Source organism: Pygoscelis adeliae, unplaced genomic scaffold (genome assembly GCF_000699105.1).
Source record: "Pygoscelis adeliae isolate BGI_AS28 unplaced genomic scaffold, ASM69910v1 Scaffold96, whole genome shotgun sequence".
In the NCBI taxonomy this organism is placed as follows: domain Eukaryota; kingdom Metazoa; phylum Chordata; class Aves; order Sphenisciformes; family Spheniscidae; genus Pygoscelis; species Pygoscelis adeliae.
In genome coordinates, this window is record NW_008824935.1 from 2,014,117 (window position 1) to 2,033,837 (window position 19,721).

General features: G+C 37.2%; 1 protein-coding gene across 1 annotated transcript in view; it reads left to right on the forward strand.

The window, feature by feature from the left end:
* Nucleotides 1-19,721, forward strand: part of CAMKMT (calmodulin-lysine N-methyltransferase) — a 219,023-nt gene that overhangs the window by 167,362 nt on the left and 31,940 nt on the right. Inside the window, exons 3-6 of the mRNA XM_009325341.1 lie at nucleotides 6,808-6,868; nucleotides 9,901-9,955; nucleotides 11,008-11,071; nucleotides 16,088-16,154. Of these exons, the coding sequence (XP_009323616.1) occupies nucleotides 9,932-9,955; nucleotides 11,008-11,071; nucleotides 16,088-16,154 (155 nt within the window). The 5' untranslated portion in view covers nucleotides 6,808-6,868; nucleotides 9,901-9,931. The remainder of the gene's footprint in view (nucleotides 1-6,807; nucleotides 6,869-9,900; nucleotides 9,956-11,007; nucleotides 11,072-16,087; nucleotides 16,155-19,721) is intronic.

Sequence of the window (19,721 nt, forward strand, 5' to 3'; positions counted from 1 at the left end):
GCCTCAAATTACTCCTCTTCACTGGACTTAAAAGGTGGTTTGCCATGTGCAAAAGTCAGGTGCAGTAAGGCACGGATGTAAGGTGCTACTGTAAAGGCTATTAAATCCTTTTCTTTTTTTCACACTTTGTGCATTTATCATTGGAGTTGCTCGCTTGCAAGTACACTTGGGGTAAATTTCAGAATGCAGAGCCTCAGATTAGACAACTGGACTTTCAAAACAAGTTAGCTCTTTTGTTGACACTTGAGGTGGTCAAATGTCCAGAAGGGCACAGTACTCTGTAGCTGTTCTCCTTTTGAAAATCTGCTCTCAAATTAAATTTTGTAGGACAATAGTTTTACAATTCCAGGCACACCATCTGCAACCAACTTGGTGACGATGACCCCTCTTTTATCGGCTTCTGCTGTAGATGGGTGTAAACTTAAACTTTAGGATCCAAGTTTGAAAATAGGGGGTTTGTGTACTGCAAACAGAATGAAACAACAAGAGTTTTTTCAGTGGGTTTTTTCCTCACTTAGCCATTCCCTCTGTTTCTTCATTTTACTAAAGTGACCGGACTTGTCTTTAGATTATTATGAAAGTCATTTTCTGTGGAAGGTTCCCACTCTTCTATACATGCATTTTATGGCAGCTAAAAATTTAAATATTGGTGGTAATAGTGCCTTATTACATGTGTTTATGGTTTTTAGATTCAATATACCTTAGGTGGGATCTTAGGTGACCTGGATTACTGATTATCCTTTCATCTGTGTCACATTTTGCATGCTGTGTGAACAAATGAGTGAAAATAAAATCTTTGCTTCCTGACTATACTAAACAACATTTTTAATGATAAAATTATATTGAAAAGGGGCTTGAGGTATGGAGTTTGAAGAAAGTTGAGAGCTGGAAGTATTTTTGAGAGCTATCCGTGCAAACTAACTAACTACAGCAGTGCAACTAATTACAAGTAGTCTTTACTCAAGCAATTACTCAAATTAGAACAACCATGTTATATGTTACTAGCAAGGTGTATTTGGCAGACATACGCTGTGCATCCACTTTGTACTTAGTCTTAATTGTGCTATTCATAATTTCATATTTTTTTTCTTTGACTTGGAAGTGAATTTTAGTGCTCCACTGACACAAGGGCTCATAATATTAGTTAGAGCCTCATTTTAAAATTTACTCCAAATTACTGTGCTGTTGAACCTTGATTTTGACCTGCTTTCTTACTTCTCCAGGACCTCCAGCAGGTGTACCGTGCTTCTTGCTGTGCACGGTCGTGGTGATCCACACAAAAACTAACCAGGATAAAATCATCAAACTTACCTTCCCTTATCACCTGAATATAAGGCATAGTCAGTAGAAAATAAGGTTTGATACTGTAAAATTAGGATTGTAATGATGCTACAGTAAGAGTGGAAGGACCTTATTTTAAATTCCTAGAATTCCTTATGTCAAATTCCAGTTTTGGGGATTTTCCATCCACTCTACAGTCTTTTAGCAGAAGAGATGGGGAATAGTTGCCTGTCCAGATGGGTACTTAATTGAACACCTCTGCACAGTCCATTGTGGTGCCAAAAGTTTTTCTGCTCTCCACCAACAATGTGTCTTGGTGTCAGGAAGGATAAAAAATACTTTTCTTAGGGTCAGAAAACTATTCATCATTGCTCAGTGCAATTGTTGGTACTTCTTTTGAGACATTATTCATCTCTGCCCATAATGCTCTTTTTCCTCTTGCTTTGATGAGTATTAAAGCAAATAAGGTGATTTCACGTAGTGAAGAATCAGGACATAGTTGAAAAAAAGATCTTTTTGAGTATATTCATCTGGGGAAAATGACTGACTTTTCAAATTTAAATTGTCTTTGCTTTTGAGGGGTAAGATAGGATTTGTGCAAAATTTACTTGAAACTTCAACTGAATAGGAAGACTTCTTATAGCTTAATAGTGCAAATAAACGACAAAAGCTGAATTTTGAGATCAGACATCTGTACATGTGGCCATGTGAAGTGCTAGGGAAAAGTGACAAAACTTTCCATTTGGCTTAGCTTGGAAAGGAACTTCTTAATCTCCTAGCATGAGTGAAGCAGTTGTAGGACAGCTTTATACCTCCTACTCTGAGCTTCAAGGGACAGTTCACCTGTCACCTCCAGTTTCCCCTTTGTTTCCTGTGTGTAGCGTTGGCAGATAGTAGAGCAGAGTTCCACTAATCTTGCATTATCCCAGTTAAAGCAATCACTAGCTACTGCAACGTCTTTGTACCTGTGGAGCAGTGTGGAGACATGATGGCTCCAATAGTCAAATGTCTTCTTTAAAAAGACATGTCTCAAAATTCTCAGCACTCTATCCTGAGAATTTTCTAATAACATGCTGTTCTTTAAGAACTTCACATCAGATCTCAATATTTGTTATCCAAATGTGTGACAGCATTCTTTAAAATATGTGGTAAAAAGCTACTGAGGAGAAACAATTTTTTTTTTTTTTTAAATACTGGATAATTTATTTCTAGAAGAAAAATTTTTGTAATATCATACAGGATTCAGCATTTTTAGATTCGGCGCAGAAGAAACACAGGTTTTGTGTTGCTTTGGCCAGCGGTGCTCCACCTGATGGTTAAAACAAAACATCCTCAGAAGGCTGTCTACACATGGTTTAGTCCACGTGGTTTGAAGGTTGAACTTGTTGCACCATGGCTAGTGCAGAAGGACCTGACACTTTCCATTAGCAAGCACTATGAGAGTAATAAAACCAACTTAATTTATGCATTCTTAGCATTATTGTGATTTTTGTTAGTGTTGTTCCTCTGTAGGAAAAGTTTGAGTGTCTTGTTTGGTTATATCATACCTCAAGTTGTTAGGATGACTCAGGGTTTTTTTCTTGGCCTTCCCCTAATTTCATTCTGTGTGTTTAAGTAACTTAATCTGCCTCTGTCTCCTAGTTTGGCTCCTAATGTGCAAAATTGGGACAATAGAAATTCATGATGTCATCAAGTTCTTGTGAGGTAGACTCCATTACTGTGGTGAGATTACATGACATGGTGATCCGTGCCGTAGAAATGCCTGCATTTTGTATGTCTCTGCATAGATAGCATTTCTCCATCCATCATTATACTATTTAGTGATAATGTTTTTCTACCACTACTGCTGTAGAAAGTATCATGAACCTGTCTGGACGTAGACATCATCGCTCTTATGGCACATACTTGTAGTGGATCTCCTACTCCATCCTAATGGTGAAAGGATACTTGCCAAGAGTTGAAATGCAGGCAGGCGTTGCTTTGTGAGCACTCTCTCTCCCCCATGTCTTGAGACATGCCAAATCACAGTCCTTCTTGAGGCTCTCCTTTAAATACCAACACAACTTAATTTTTTTATTTCTTTCAATAGAGATGCCGATGTTTTCCGGCAACTATTCTCTGTTTTCACGTCGTAGTTTTCAAGGTGATAGAGAGTTTTTAAACCTCCAGCAAATGTCGCAAAATATTTATTTTTGCAAAAAGAAACTCTTGTTTCTCTCTGTTTCCTTGTACAGTGAGATTTTTAGCCCCTCTGCCTAGGGCTTATAGTATATTTATAGCCTTTTAAATACAAGCACCATTTGGGGGCCTTTTGGTATTCTTTTGCCTATAGATGTGTAAATAATTGACTATCGTGTGTAAGTAATTGCACATGCAAATAGGTACCCATCCAACGTTATGTATTTACAATCAAATTCATAATACAAAATGAGAATAATTTTATTTTAAATATGAAAGAATTATTTTAAGTGTATTCACAGGAAACTTAATCCATATCCATATGTATGTGTTTGCAGGAAATAAATTATGCTTTTCGTGACCTAGTGGTAGTTGTTAACTCATAGGAATTGCTGCATTTCTGCATTACAGCTGTATGTTTTCTAACAGAAGCAGAACTATCTTATACTTGCAACTTCAAAATGTAGGTCATTGTGTTGGTGAATGTAGGTCAGAGTGAAGGGGAAGAAGACAGAATGCAAACTCCTCCACGTGGATCTTTAAGCTTATCCCTGTTTTGAAGGTGAAGAGGCTTACCTGCCTGTTCAAGCACGAGAAGCTTTTCCTTTTACTAAAATTAACGCAGGTATTCTGGCTTCTTGGCTTAGCTGGAAGCACCGTGTGCTTCCACACTTGAGACCCGTGTTTGCGAAAGACCTCCTGACTCCTGCTTCTTTAGCTGCCTGCCACTTACATCATTGCTGAGGTGATACTTCCTTCCCTGTGGGGGAAGGGAGCGGGGAGGAGAGTCGTGTGCATCGGTAGCATCTGCCTGAAGAAGAGCGTTGTCTTTCCAAAGGTGCTTTACCCTTCTCTCAGCACAGAGCTATCTGATACACCTGCGGTTTCAGACGGTATCAACATCGTAATGGTAGCAGGGGAAAGAACGGTGACCCCTCGTAAGAGCTTTAGTGACACCATTCAAAGTGCCCTTTCAATAATAACCGTAGAAAAGTGAGAGACGTTTGACTGAGGGTACTGAAAACTCAGATGTTGAAGGATTTTGCTACAACTGACAAGTATTTTTGAAACTCGCTCAGGCTAAAAGTTTGCTATAAAAGGGTTTAGGTTTTTTGTGTTTGTGGGTGTGGGGTTTTTTTTGTAATGTGAGATATAAGTATTATAAATGGTATTAAATTAGCCGTGTCTTCACTAAATATTAAAAAAGCACTTTTATTGCTTGAGTATACACCAGTCACCACAAACTGAAACATTCTTTATATTATACACTAAAATATTTAAACAGTTATTATATTTATTGCAAAATCTGTCATTTTAGCATATTTCAATGCTCAAAAGCATTGAAATGCTCAAAAGGGAGATGGAAAATCCTGTACAATTCTTAGTGTATGTTTCACTGAAGAATGGGTAGTCGTGTGTGAATATTTTATTTTAACCCTTAGCAAGTCTAAGCAAAATAGCACATTTGCAAACACCTAATCAGCCTAAACTGTCATAAACAGGACAAATACCAATATTGCTTTAGTGTTTTTGTCGTACGTATGAATCGTCACTCTATCTTTTTTACCTTTAAGATCTTTGTCATACAAAAGTTATATGCAAAGTTTTGGCCAAATCCCGTCTAGGCTTTTGCTTGGTCTGCAGGCAGACAACATATTAATAAATTTTCATTATTTACCACTATGAGTAAGGGTAGTTCAGAATGCTTACTGGATGAAAGGAAGAATTATATACTTAATGGTTACAATCAGGCTCTAAGTCATTTAAAAGGGAGACAGTTTTTCTCCCAAACTTCTGCTTCTATTAAATATGTTGTGATGTTTTTAAAGTCTTGAGAATAAAAAATCATTAAAAATGATCTAAAGGATGCACATACATAGTAAGCTGCATGGAATTCAGTTTACCTGTCTAGAAATATCTAAAGGATGCTCCCACGTGTCAGTTTTTAAGTTTACTGAAACCATTGAAGTGTCTGTAGTTCATACTATTAAGTTTCTGTCACGTTCGTTCATAATGCTGTGTGTTGGGGTGGGGGGACTAACCCTGGTTTTCACCTGTGGATAGACGTGTAAGCCTGTTTTTTCATCGCTAAGCAACAGCAGATGGAAAACACATATAACCGTAATTTGGCCGCATATGCCTTTGATTCATCCTCCCTGAACTTTGGGAACCTAACTCACGTGCCTGAATATGAGTCTGTTTTCCCCAGGCTCCCTCCAGCAATGGAGACTGGTGCCTGCAGGAGAGCGTGCAAGCCATGCAGGATCTGTGCTGCTCTCTCCGTGGGCCACGGCGCTTCAGTTAGATGTTCAAGTGAGGTGGGAAACTAGTCTGACGAAACAGCGAGTTTCATGAGTGAATGGTGTTGAAGGGGTGAATTTGCATGGATGCCTCCAAGTACTTGCCAAAGTTGGCAATGATCAGTGTAAGTTTTATGATGAAGCTTGTAAAGTCACGAATAATACAGATTAGGTGAAAAAAGCGTGATTGCTCCTGTCTATTCCCATACGAGAACTAGAGGACCTCAGATGAAAATGACAGGGAGGCAAGTATGAAACAAGAGAGAGATGTTTCTTTACACAGCACGGTAAAACTGCAGTGCTTCCTGCCACGGGACGATGCAGCTATGGAAAGTTTACCGCAGTCCACAAAACAACTAGAAAAATCCTTCGGAGACCATTAAACAGAACTTATCACTTGTACCTCCTCTTCTCCTCAGGAACTTCTTGAGGCACAACTAGAAATCATGCTGCGTTATTGCCCTAGTCCTGTATTTGTCCTTATCACGTGTTACTGGTCAGCATCACAGTCAGGCTGATGCCTGACCTAACAAAACCTAAGAGAAAAGGAGCTAAATAAAAAGAAACTGGGAAGAAACGAAATGACTGTAAAGGACAGCTGATGAAAAAGGAGGGGGCTCCTGTCCACTGCTAGAAACAGGCTACAAGGCAAGGTGGGCCTCTCATCTGGCCTGGTACAAACAGTTTGATGTTCATGTGAGTGCCCAAATGTCAGAAGTTTCATAGAATTAAATTTTATATAACTTTTAAAGTCTCCACAATTGTATGTATGTGTATAGATATATGTGTATGTTTATGTGTGTGTGCATGTATCTACAAAGTAATTTCTCATCATTACTCGGGATGAAATCTAAGAAATATTCTGTTCCAATGCTTAATCAGAAGTCTTCCATTAAAAGTCTTGTTTTTTTCTTTATTCCATGGTATTATGGCAAATTTAGAAAATGAAACAGTTGGTAGAGGTCTGCAGATGGTAATATGTATTCAAATATTATTTTAGACAAAAAAAAATATCTGTTTTAAGAAGGCAAATATCTTTGTTTTATAGGTCTCTGGCCATCTGAAGAAGTGCTGGCTTACTACTGCCTAAAGCACAATGAAATATTCAGGTACAGAGTTAAACATAAAAAGATATTTTCCAATCTGTTAGTTTTATTGTATCTGCATGGTAAAGATTGCTATGATTTAAGTCTTCAGATTAAATTTAAAATGTTCAAGGTGAAAGCATGTTGCTCTTAACAAAGAATTCTGAGCTGCCTTTGGGTACTAATATTGCACAGCAAGCTTTCTGCTATATGTCAAAGACTTTTGATTGCCACTCAAGGCGTTTTATTTCACTTTGATTTTTGGGAAACAAAAGTGAAGCTCCAATCGATCAGTACTGATTGTGAAGGTCAGGAGAAACAAAAGACATTCTTTAAACTGACATCTGTTGCAAAAGCAAGCAAAATATTACTTGATAAAATACATAATAATCACTGCATATAGCTATGGAGGAATTTGCACCTGTATTTAAGTGTTGTGAAACAATTTTGAGACATCCTGCAATTTTATTTGATTTTGTTTTTTCACATTTTCCAAACTTGTAGAAGACAATTATCAAGGCTTCAATAGGAACACCTAAAATAAAATCCATCCTGCGTCCTCTCTCTTTCCCCTCGAGTATACAGAGCTTTACACTTGGAAATCCTTGACGTTTCATTGTCCAGAGGATGAATGGGGTGCAAGAAAAGCCATTATAACAATGCATTTGGAGGTCTAAATTGTGTTCTAAGTGAGGGTGCAAGGCTAATACCAAGTAAACCAGCTTGGAGTATACGGAATCCCTCAGTCTGTGTACATATGGTGTTGGTAAAATAGGCAAGACCGAGCTGTAAGTCCCTGCCCCTTGTACCAAAGCTGAAAGCGTATCAGCTGTGAGCTGGTTCCTGCAGCTTGCTCAGACTCCTATCTGAAATCAAAGACCTGGCACCAAAGCATGCTCTGGTTTGTAAAGCCTCATTTCTGCTCCATCCGCCACCTGATCGAAGCCCACCCCATTAGAGGAGGCAGCGAACACACCTAATCTGGTAGTTGCTGCTCCTTCCTCCGAGTTTAGCCGGGCGCTGCATTGTGTGACTTCTGCTGCTGTAGTGGTGTCCCTGTAGCACTTTGCCGTCCAGCCCCATGCCGTGGCTCGTACGCTCTGCTTGTTCTCAGAGGCTCTTCACAGCGAACCTCCCTGCGCTGCTCACTGACAGGGTATTTTCCTAGTTTGGGTGTGCAAGCCTGGATGCTCGGAGACAGCGATCAGTCAAACTTCCACGGAGGAAATGGGCAGTTTCACATCCTGATTTCTCAGGATTATGCCCTCTCAACAGTACGCTCAGAGTAGAGTTTCTCATTTTAATTCTCATTGATAAATGTCACTAAATACTGCCTGAGAGACGGATATGATTTTTAAAATTTGCTAGTAAGGGAACTTTGCACTGAAATATATTATTTATATGCATAAATATGTCTGTGTATATGTGTGTATGTATATGCTCATATACATGCAAATTTGGTTCAAAATGCACTAAAAACCCCACACTAGATACTTTGCTGTGTTTATTTCGATAAGCATGACTCTTACAAAGGATTAAGTGCCTTGTAAATTTTATATATATATATATATAACCACATGTATATACTTCTAATATATATGACATATATGGTTTAGAAAAATAAAAACTTATGTGAGGAAAAACCTATAATCATTCTATTTAAACCACAAACTGCAAATTTCCCACATCTGTTATATATTCTCATTGGGTTTATGTGCAGCTTGTTCCTCCGAACTATGTCCATCTTTTGTCTCATTTCCATTAAATAGGACAGCTAGACTTTTTTCAAATAAAATTTGTGGAGTCTAAGAAAAAAAAAATCTATCCCATCCAGACAGCGAGCATTAGTATACTGTCACTCAGCCTAGTCCACTGGCCCCAGTGAACAAAATACCAGCATCTGTATACTGATAGGGCATCCTAGATGCTCTTCCTAAATATCAGTGTCGAGCGAGTAGGGACGTAGTACTTTCACATAAAAATAGATTTTCAAATGTTGGTATTTTAGGGGAGAAGAAAGGGGAGAAGAAAAGGTGCACCAAAACAAAATCTGTTTAGCTGAAATTCCATTTTCTGCCTGTCAAAAATGTCTCAATGGGAACGTTTCTGCCAGCTGTAACAGTTGCCGCAGATTTAGCTATAAAGCAGCATGTTCCTAAACTGAGGCTCTGCCTTGCCCTAGACGCCGCTTCACGCAGTTTTGGCGCGGGGTCAGCATCCCTCCCTCCTCCCCTCCTAGGGCAGGCCATGGCTCTGGAGGACATTCTTTATGGCTCCCCCTGCAAGCTCCCATCCGGCACGCTCTCTGTGCCAAATTATATTTCACATGCACGTCTTAATAACAGCGCAGTATGGTCTAAGTTAAAAGCAGCCTTTTAGACCGTGTATTCAACCCTCTGCTCGGGCTCAGTTTAGGCTCTTGACACTAACTTCGTTTAGTTTTCTGTGGCTTAACTGTTTGCTGCTCCCATCGTTGTTCATAACAGCATTGTTTGTAGGTCACTTGCAGCTTTAAGTGCTAATTGAAGGATCGGATTTCTTCATGTGTAATTGTTCTGTGGTATATAGCTTGTTTTAAAACTTCTCTCTTTTTTTAATATAAAAAGGCTTTTAGGCATAACTATATGGAGAGATATATAAATAATATTAATTTCCCCATTTACTTCTCTAACTGTTTTTGCAAGAATGAATGTGGATTAACATTGTTATCCTTTCCTAACAATTATCTTTCGCTACTCTAGCTAGTTTAGTTCTAAAAGACAGAGCCATTGACAAGGGAAAAAAGGGAACCTTCTCAGATTTTTCAGCTCAGCGGTGGTAATGTTGCACTGAACACTAATGAGGGAACCCCCACTGATTTGCCTGCTTTGTGACTTTTCTATTTCATAATTATTTTTAAAACGCAAAACGACATGAGGTAGCCTAGTCATGTCTCTACAACTTCCTGGTAGCTCAGTTCTTACTGCAGATGGCAATTTGTTCTTGTAACATATATGTCTCTCTGACCATTTTCATCTAATTTGTATGGGTTCTACCATTTCCTTTCTCTCTTTCAGGGACCTTGCTGTGTGTGAGCTAGGGGGTGGCATGACATGCTTGGCTGGGCTCATGGTAGGTCTTTTCTCAATTCCAATCCCATTCAGAGGAAGAAACAAAAGGAAAAATGTTCCAGTGCCTCCAACTGCTGGGTCAGAGAACTGTCAACAGCCTCAGCTGCGGTCAAGCTGCAGAGTCTTGAGAGACCTTCTAGATTGACTTGCTTTCGTATCATATTGATTTTATGGTTGCCTCGATGAGCAGAAACATTTTACCTCCGTGCAGTCAATATCTCTTGTTGTGATATTCCAGGCCACGTACGGTCTGTCTTTCATTGCCATAGCCAAAGCATTTTTTTTTTTTCAGATTATAGTCCCATTTGCTAAGATACAGGAATAGCCTGGCGAATCACAGTTGGAGCACCATGATATAGCTGCTAATGTTTTGCCTGCATTATTACACCAACAAACATGATCCAGAGCTCTCGGTAATTAGATTCTTTTGAATTAGATTGGCCATTCAGGAGAGTCGTTCACCATTCTCTGGGTTCTGAGTCATGTATTCAGGAGATATTATGTAGCAGTGCAGTGCATTAGACAAGTTTTTATGTCTCTACAAATAAAAGCATATTGTTACACTGATTGGCATTTGACAAACCTGTCGCTCTTATACAATGTGTCGAGGTTACAGCCCAATGTGCGAGCATGTCAAAGCTCACAAAAAAATTACCCTTACAAAGCCATCTGCCTGCAATGCAAAGTTATATGAAGGGCATCAGGCAGTCAGACAGAAGCAAGCTGAAAGGCAGAGTGACAGCCTTGTATGATGGCTCTACTAGATAAACAGAAGCCCGCAAATGAAAGCCTCTCAGAATACCATCATCCGCTGTCACAATGCAATTACGGAACAGAATGATAGCAAGATAGAGGCTCCCGCAAATGGAATGATAAAAGTATTGACTGATTTGATTGAATGATTAAAATAATGCAGACATAAAATGAAAAAAGATTGAAGATTGTTACAGAGAAATAGGTGAGGAAGCATGATACTGAAGGCTTGTCACTCCTGTCTTCACTTCCACACAGACAAGCATATTTGCTCATTGTTTGCTGTGCTCTTTTTTTCAGGTTGCTATTTCTGCAGATGTCAAAGAAGTTCTGTTAACTGATGGAAATGAAAAGGCCATCAAAAGTATCCTTATTCAGATAGAAAACTGGTTTGTTGTGCTCGTTCCTTTTTACTGGCTGAGTAACAATCGATATAAAGACAGACAGCATGGGGTATATTAAGAAAAAGTCCCCACATAAGTAATTAAAAAATAGATGTAGAATGTCTCGAACGGAGCTACAGCTTCCCCCACAATAAATGCCACATTTTCTTCTTTAATTAAAAATGTACGTGTTGGTATAGAGCAAGTATAGTAGTAAATATTTGCCTTATGGTTGAGTGCTGAAAGATTCCTTGTGTGTATGCTGCACGTTACAGGAGGTGTAGCAGTGAATCAAATCAGTAGCTCCCCTTCACATACTCGTTTTGCAGAAGAACTAGATTTTATTTTTTTTTTACTTACAGATACTAGCCTCTTAAAACATACCCGGTATTTGTATATTGTCGTAGCTTTTCCAGTGTATATTGAAATGCATGGTTTCATTGTTGCTGCTAAGTTATAACTGCCTACAAATTACCCATTTAGTGTGCTTAATCAATTATCAATTTATCATTATTTCTCTTGATGTAAGATTGCAAAACTCCTCTGTCCCTTGTAGAAAGTATTTTATTATATTTCTTGTATTAGAATAAATTGCTATTATGCCCTTCTAATATGAAGACATAGTTCAGAAAATTGAACTGGACTTTGCCTAAGCGAGAGAATGAGTGAATATAATTTGTGGCCACATTAAATATCAGCACAGAACAAGAACAGATATATACAGTGAATACTAATAGCCCTTAGAAATTGAGAGGAAAAAAAGGAAGATATCTATTTGCTTTTGTCCGTTGGTAATCTTTCCATTTGCATTTTAAGGCAGACTAGTTTTTCAGGTTTTGGCCACTGCATCATCAGAATTATTTAGATTTGAGTTTTGTATGTACTTGAGAGCTGACATAATGAGTACTTAGCAAAAAAAATAAGTTAAACTAATTTGTGCTTTAAAAAAACTGCAGTTGCTGATGACTGTTAAAACAGGAGACATTGCAGTGCAATAATATTAGCTGCTACCTTTAAAAAGACTTTCTTAGAAGTAACTGAGGTAACTATAATTGCTTACAACACCTTAACAATTTCATGGAAAAACCAGTCAACCTAGATCATATCTTTTAAAACTTGAAGGAAGCCTTATAAAAGTCTCCTTTTTCTTGAAAATGCGAGTTCTCAGTTGTGTTCCAGGGATTCTTATTTTGTTAAATTCTAGTTTGTTATACTCATGTCTTGAGGAGGAAGTATTCATTATTCTGTGTATTTTAATCAGCATCACCCCTTTCAATCTTTCTTCTATGTCATTATGAAGATTAAAAAAAGTGGGAGAAAAAAAGTGTTTCAAAACTAGCCTAACAAAACAACCCGATGTTTTATAGAAGCATAGGTATTTAACAAAAGGTCATTTTACCCACAGAAAGCTTCAGGTGAGCTCAGTAATCATCAAGTCAGCAAATATCTTGCATAGCAGATTCCATAAGCATACCTGAACTTTTTTGAAATTTAGAAGTCTTCTACAGCAAGGAAAATTGGCAAGTGCTAAAAGTATTCACTCAGTCTTCGGATTTAAACAAATTAAGTGCTTTTATTCCTGAAAAAGATACTGTTAATGTCATCTAATTAGCACACCTTAGTTTTTCACAATATGTTTGAGAAATATCTTTTCTTTCCAAAAGTCTTACAAGAAGTCTTCATCTGTATTCACTCAGTGAATCCCTTTCAGAGAAGCGATTGGTGGAAGGCTCTAACAGGAATTTATTTTTCTTTTTTAACATTTGGTGCTCTGAAGGCTCAGCATTCAAAGTGCTTTTATTGTGTTGGATTTTACAATGGGCTTAATATTAGCAGGGTGCCAAAGTGCAGCAGACTAAGAACTTTACAGTGTAGGTGGAATGTATTCTTAAAAATGCACATAATAAAATTTATGTTGCATTTTATGTGTTTTATGGACTTCAGCAATAATTTTATGATCTGTCTTATGGTAATCTTCTTTTGCATTCTTTTCTATGTGACTAGCTATAACAGAAGTTTAGGCTAAATTTAGATCTGTTTCAGCCACACCAGATTCACTGAAATCAGTAAGAATGTTTAGTGTAATTGGAAATAGTAGCTGGCCCCAAGTGCCACAGATTACAAATGATGTATTTCTGCTAATTTTTATTATTGCTGATGGTATTTTTTGATTGTTTAGCATACCAAATTAAATTAATGGGGGATAAAATACTGTTTTCTTTTCTAGATTCTGCTCTTCAGGAGTAGTTAATGCCTAGTATTATGCTTTTTATGTAGGTATTACAGATTAAAATAATCTTGTTTAAAAATTACTGTTTACATCTTCCCTTTAAATTTCTTAGGAAGCTTAAATTACATGCCAGTCATACTATAATATCCAAAAATTACATTCCAAAAAGTAAAAGTGGTTGTCAACAAAAAAGAAAAAAAAAATCACTGTCAGAAGCCAGGAAATCGCCAAGCAAGCCTGCTAATTATTCTTAATGGGCAAGATGAGCACATTAAGAAACAAATGAATACATCAGGGAAATGTAATTGAAAATCGACCTGGCTATAGTGCATTGCATCTGAGAATCTGCCTTTGTATTATCATCATCATCATAATTATTGTTGGTTTTGTTGTTGTTATCGCTATTCAGTGAGCGTAACTAACAGCTTTGCTTTGTGAAGTCTCAAGCTTTTGAGGATTGATTTTTCTTTTAATTTTTGACATTCTTCATATTAGTCTCCATTTCATACTGCCACATGAAGTATTCACTATCTATGTTTTCAATATCTATATTAGGATATGTTACTGAAATGTTACAAGTTAAAACAATTTATGAATATGTTAATTTCAAATCATTGTCATTTTAACCATTTCACTGTGAAACATATAGCTATATTTTATATTAATCAATGGTCTTATGCATGAGGTTTGTGGAGGTTTTTAAAAGGATTTTATGAATCGAGTTACTAGTCCATTTAAAAGACTTCATTCCAAGTCGCTCCTTTTGCTTATCATGGGCAGATTTTAATTTATTAACAGATAAGTTATGTTGCAAAATCAGTAAAATAAAGACAGATGTAACTACTTTTGCAGCTTTGTTCAAAACTTTATTGTTGATTTAGTGTGTTTTATCTAAGTTCTTTCAGGATCATTTAAACAAAGTATTAAAAAGAAAAATACCGATATTTCAAGTGAATAATAAAGATATACATAGGCAAAGTTATCAGATTCATCCCCCTTTGTAATTTTGGGTGATATGCATTCAGATACAAATTTTCCAACTTAGGTAATATCTATGACATAGTCAGTCATGAACATCAAATTCTGTTTCCCCAGAACACTGGAAGCATCTATACTCATTTCGACATGTCCGAATCCAAGGATGAGATTAATTTTTAGTAAAAATTGTCTCCTATTTCAGAGAGGCTGTGTACCTTCTGCCTTAGCTCTCTTTCACACCATGCAGTAGTGACTTGAACTACTGTCTGAAAGCATCAATAATACAAAACATTGTTGCAGTGCACTATAATGGCCATTAAAATATAGCATATGGATCTTTCAACAGTCCTGGGATATTTAGGTTAGAAAGGTCATGTTCAGCCTGAATGCCTGAAGACATGGGCATATAAATTATTTAAAAAAGCTAGTGTTAACATGTTTACAACAATTATTAATAGTTTTGCTCAGTTATATAATTTAAGTGCAGTGTAGCTAATTTATAACAATGTTACTTCTGCCTCTACTTCAAAACAGCATACTTTGCTCATGGAATTATTTATGCCTTCCTTTTCCTTCACAGGCATGGACTGTTCATTACTATTTCTCACTGCATATTGCGGAAAAGATTTAAAAGGCGTGTCCAAACTACACAGATTTGTTTAAACCAGTTTTCTGTCATTCCATTTCTAGTTTTTGGCATCACAAAATACCAGTTGTCTTTTCTTTCTCATTGTTTGAATAGAGGCTTTCCTAAAATGACTTTTCTTAAATAGTCAACTGTGTTGGAAGGACAATTATGTGATTTCAGCAAAGCAAATAAAAAGATACATTAGTGATATTTTAAATTAGCCTGACACTGTGTTCAATTTTCTTATAAGAGCACTTGCAAAGAAGAATTCAACATATTTTGTGCACCTAGAAACATCCTCCTAATTAGCATCAGATTTTCTGTACCTTAAATAAGAAAGAGTGATCATTGACGTCTTTATCAAAATTGTCTCTTTAAAATAATCTTTAAATTTGAGAGTGAATCGCTCCAATATGTATGGATTCACACTGGGTGCCATTTAGTATTCTCATAGTTCCTTGGTTAATTGCTACACCTTTTCCTTCCTATGGCTTCTCACTAACCACAAATGATTGATTATGAAGGTTATCTTTCTAGGCATAGATGACTGGGCACAGCTTCCCTTGAAACTTTTCATTGACAGCCTTTGCTTTGGCTTGCCTGAATGGCTACCCAATTTTGTGACCTGATCTTCCAAACTGAAAGAAGCTGAGACATGAGGCTGAGGCATTGAGACAGGAGGCTGAGGCGTTGTTGCAGTGCCTACGGGGAAGAAAAGGCATTTATTGCTTTGTACTCTCTTTTATGGTGGTTCCAAACCATTCTCAAGAGAGCAAATGGACTAGAAACTCCCTTGCCGACAGGTTAAGGTGCTCCCCTTGTGTGTTGGATTTCACCCAGACAGAGCCAGGAACAGAGGTACGTGTCTTGTGGCAGGGCAGAAACTCAAAACCCATAAGCCTCCAAAACCTCAGCTCTGTGATCTAGTGAGCCTGTCAATAGAGACAGGCAACAAGTGCAAGTTGCTGCATAGATGTATGGCTGATGTGCTGGAGTAGCAATGTAAAATTTATGCTTCTGAAAAGACTGACTGTTAGCACAGATTAAAGAAGACCAAAGGATAAAAGACATTATGAAGGTATTAACAATGGAAAAAAGTATTTTTTATTATTTTTATTACTGCTCTAGTTTTATAGATAATTCTTAACAAATACGCTACAGATGTAAGTGAGATCATCACAAGAAACCAAAATGCAGGAGTATTTAAGGCGCAGAAGGTGTCAAGCTGGTAAGATTCTACTAAGCTGTTTTACTGATTCTTGCATGTAATTGTATATTTAATGTAAATGTGAAATGTATGCAAAAGTGTGACAGTGTGACCTATATTACTGATGCTGACACAGATGTATATACAATATCAGTAGGTAAGTGATGCAAGACAAAGTATTGGGAAAAAAAAAAGTAATTGCTTTTTAACATAGCAAATACAGTATGATTAAACTTGGTGACATAACCTCTCTTTCCTTTTTTTTTTTTTTTAACATACACTATGTTTCTTCAAGCCGTGGTTTAGTGCATGGTTGAAATGTGTCTGCTTCGGAGTCAACGTTACCCATTGTACTGAATGTGAGGCTTGGAATGAATGTACCTAAATCACTGGCAAGTTTCATTTTAAATAGCTCTGAGAATTCAGGGTGGCAACAAATTGCATTTGCCCCTGAGGTAGATGTTGTCGGAGCATCCATGGGAAGTTTTTTGGTCATCCTGTCTGTGCAATCAGTATCGCGTTGTTGCTGCAAGGACAGATGGGGAGCATGGGAGCCAGGCACAGCGTGCTGGGGCTCTTCTCTCATTGACTATGTCCTAAGGCGCAGGGCGCACCCAGCATTTTTCTCACAGTGCACCAGCTCTGTTGTCTCTGAGTTAGCCCTGAAAGCGTGCTCTGGAGGGTGCGCGTTGTAGAGGTTCAGACAATTTGGTTTCAGATCGTCTCCAGAGCCGCTGGAGTGGTGCCACTGAGGTTAGCTCTTTAACTGTCTATTTCATTGAGGCATCTCCAGGTAGAGTAGGGACTGGAAGCAGCTGAAAACTTGAAGTGTGTTCATCTCTTGTAGTATTTGAAAAGTAAATTCTGAAGTACTTCGTATTCGTGATACAGGGTTAAGAATTAGAATGTGCTTAGAGATGGCTACCTAAGAGCAAATAGTGCACTCTTACTTGTGTGTCTAAATCTTCTTTTTTTTTTTTTTTGATGATTCTCATTCCGGAAGGGCTCTCAGTCCTTCTCAAAGTGACAAAAGTAAAGTTGAAAAAGGGCTAAGAAAGGCAAGCTGTTACAGCAGAATAAGCTTATTAACATAGAGTGTTAAACCCATACAATTTTAATGGCTATCATTCACATCATTTATCCCTACGCTTATGTAGCCATTCTGTGTAGAGAAGTTCTTTTAAGTGAGCGCTTAGGGTTAGAAAAATTCTGCCTTCATTAGGGTGTACGTGCATATAACTTAGAGATATATCTCTGCATCCTAGTAAGTGCCTGTCAAGTAGACAAAGGCCACACGGGCCCCAGGAATGGTCTTTCAGGTTCCATGTGCTGAACGCTTCTTGCGAGCAGCCTCAGACACTCATCCCTGCTGAGGAGAGGCTGTGTGGTATGTCCATCCAGAAGCCTAGATTTTGTAGATTGCCAATTGCCATCTACTTTGTATGAGATTTCAGATTTCATCCCTTGTCAAGACTTCAAACCTGGTCTTTTAGATATCAATCAAAAGCACATTTTCTACCCGGTCCTCATTTACATTTATCTAATGCTTAAGGTCATTTGTGATCATTTGAGTGTATTTCAGCATATGGAATCAGTGAATAATAGATTTCAGCCTCACGCTGTGAAGAAAGATTGTGTTTTTACAAGACATGATGTTGTTTACTGGGTGTTAATAATCACTAATTAATAAACATATCTAGACATCATAAAATGTTGCATTTTAAGGACTAAAAATGTCAAGTGTTTAACTTCTTGAGTGCAATAGCATTTGGGGCTTTATTTGCATAAATAAAATAATTAAATTACAAAATGAAGTACTGTATCAAAACATAAGGCTCATTATAATAAACATAATTCGATTTTTAGTTCTACATTCTTAAGGGGTTTGCAGATTTAACAGTGTAAATTTTTATAAAATAAGTATTCAAATGACTCTAATCCCAAAAATAATGATCATGTTGCATTTCTCTATCTTATACACATTAATATTTGATTTCTCCTGTCAAAATTAAGGTTATGCTTTGGTTAGTTATTTGAGAAGTGCTAATGGATGGATCAGTCTTTCATATTCAGTAATGACATGATGAAGGCAGTAACACAGTTATTTGATCACTTCTCAAGGCCTTGAAGAAACTAAAAGGCTAATGTGAAATCTGAAATATTACCATAACCCTGATTCACTTTTCCTACAACCGAAAACCTTAGTTATATAACGATAATGGGGGAAAAAAAAACCACAAGAAAATGTAGTGTTTTGTAGGGAAGAATGCAACACTGGCATGCAAAGTGACGTTAGGTGACTTCTTTTACATTGATCAGAGCTTGCAGGCAAATGAGTGTAGTGATGTATTTAAGTGACTTACTGCAACATTAATTTAATCTGAAGAAGGCATGTTCCCCACTCTAACGTACCGTTTAAACAATGTCCAGTCTTGCAACTTTGCAGTGTCCAGTGCAAAGTTACAAGATTCTTTCCACATAAAAGATAATTCAGAATAGACCCTTCTCACTGCACCTTCAGCTCACGTCAGGATCTTGTACTCTTTTCCTTGCACATGAAGCAGAAATTATCAGTATGAGAGTCAGTTTCTGCCTGTTCCAGACATTTAAGTCTAGACTTGGAAAATATGCCAAAAAATGTATGGCGCAAAAAGGAGCAATCCAGTATCAGCCAAGAGAAGTTAGATTAGGACAACCTGCCATACATTTATTTATTTAGATTTATACAAAATGCAGTAAATGAGCACTTATCTAGCTCTCTGCCAACTCTTGTTTATTGTTTAAAAGTACAGTAATGTAAGCCAAACTGGCAGTTTGTCATATGATGTGTTATAATGTAATAATAGATATTTAGTAAGCAGTTTACTTCAGCAATATATATAGGATATACAATTCTATTTTATTTTTAGCTTCCATGAGTATGTTTAGTATTTCTTGCTTACGCTTACTGGAAATAGGTACAGCAATGCCACCAAGTTACTAATAATGACTTGCCATAGTAAGGTGAATTATTAATACCGTGTATGGGTTTGACGATTTTATTTTTTTCACGGTTCAAAAATTATCCATGAATCACGTTGTTTACCCCATAACTTAGCATATGAGTTATCCTGATAGCAGTCTTTGTACCATCAACTGTTATTAGTTTGACATGCATTATATCATTGTTTTGAACATGTCCACCAACTATTAAATTAGCAATAACAAAGTCAAGGAATCTCTGCTCTTTTTCTTCTCTTTATTTTAACGTGGAAATCTTCCTGATGCAGGGGTTTAGGTAGTAGAATTTTGAAAAATTGTTGTTATTACAAATGTCATGATGGGAAAGCTCTATCAAAGAGGAAGGCTTGCAGTATATTCTAAAGGTTAACAGACTCTGTCTTAGCTGCCAGGGAATTTGTTCTTCCATCAAATTCCCTCGTCTGAGAAGACCAAATCTGTTATGAACAAAATTTGTATACTTACTGCTGATATGGGACCTGTGAGTTTTAACTGTGGACAAGTCTATTGTTTTGCTGAGTTGCCTCGGAGAGATTACATTCCACATAAGAGTGTAAAAAAGTACATAAAAAGTTAAGTCAGTGAGAG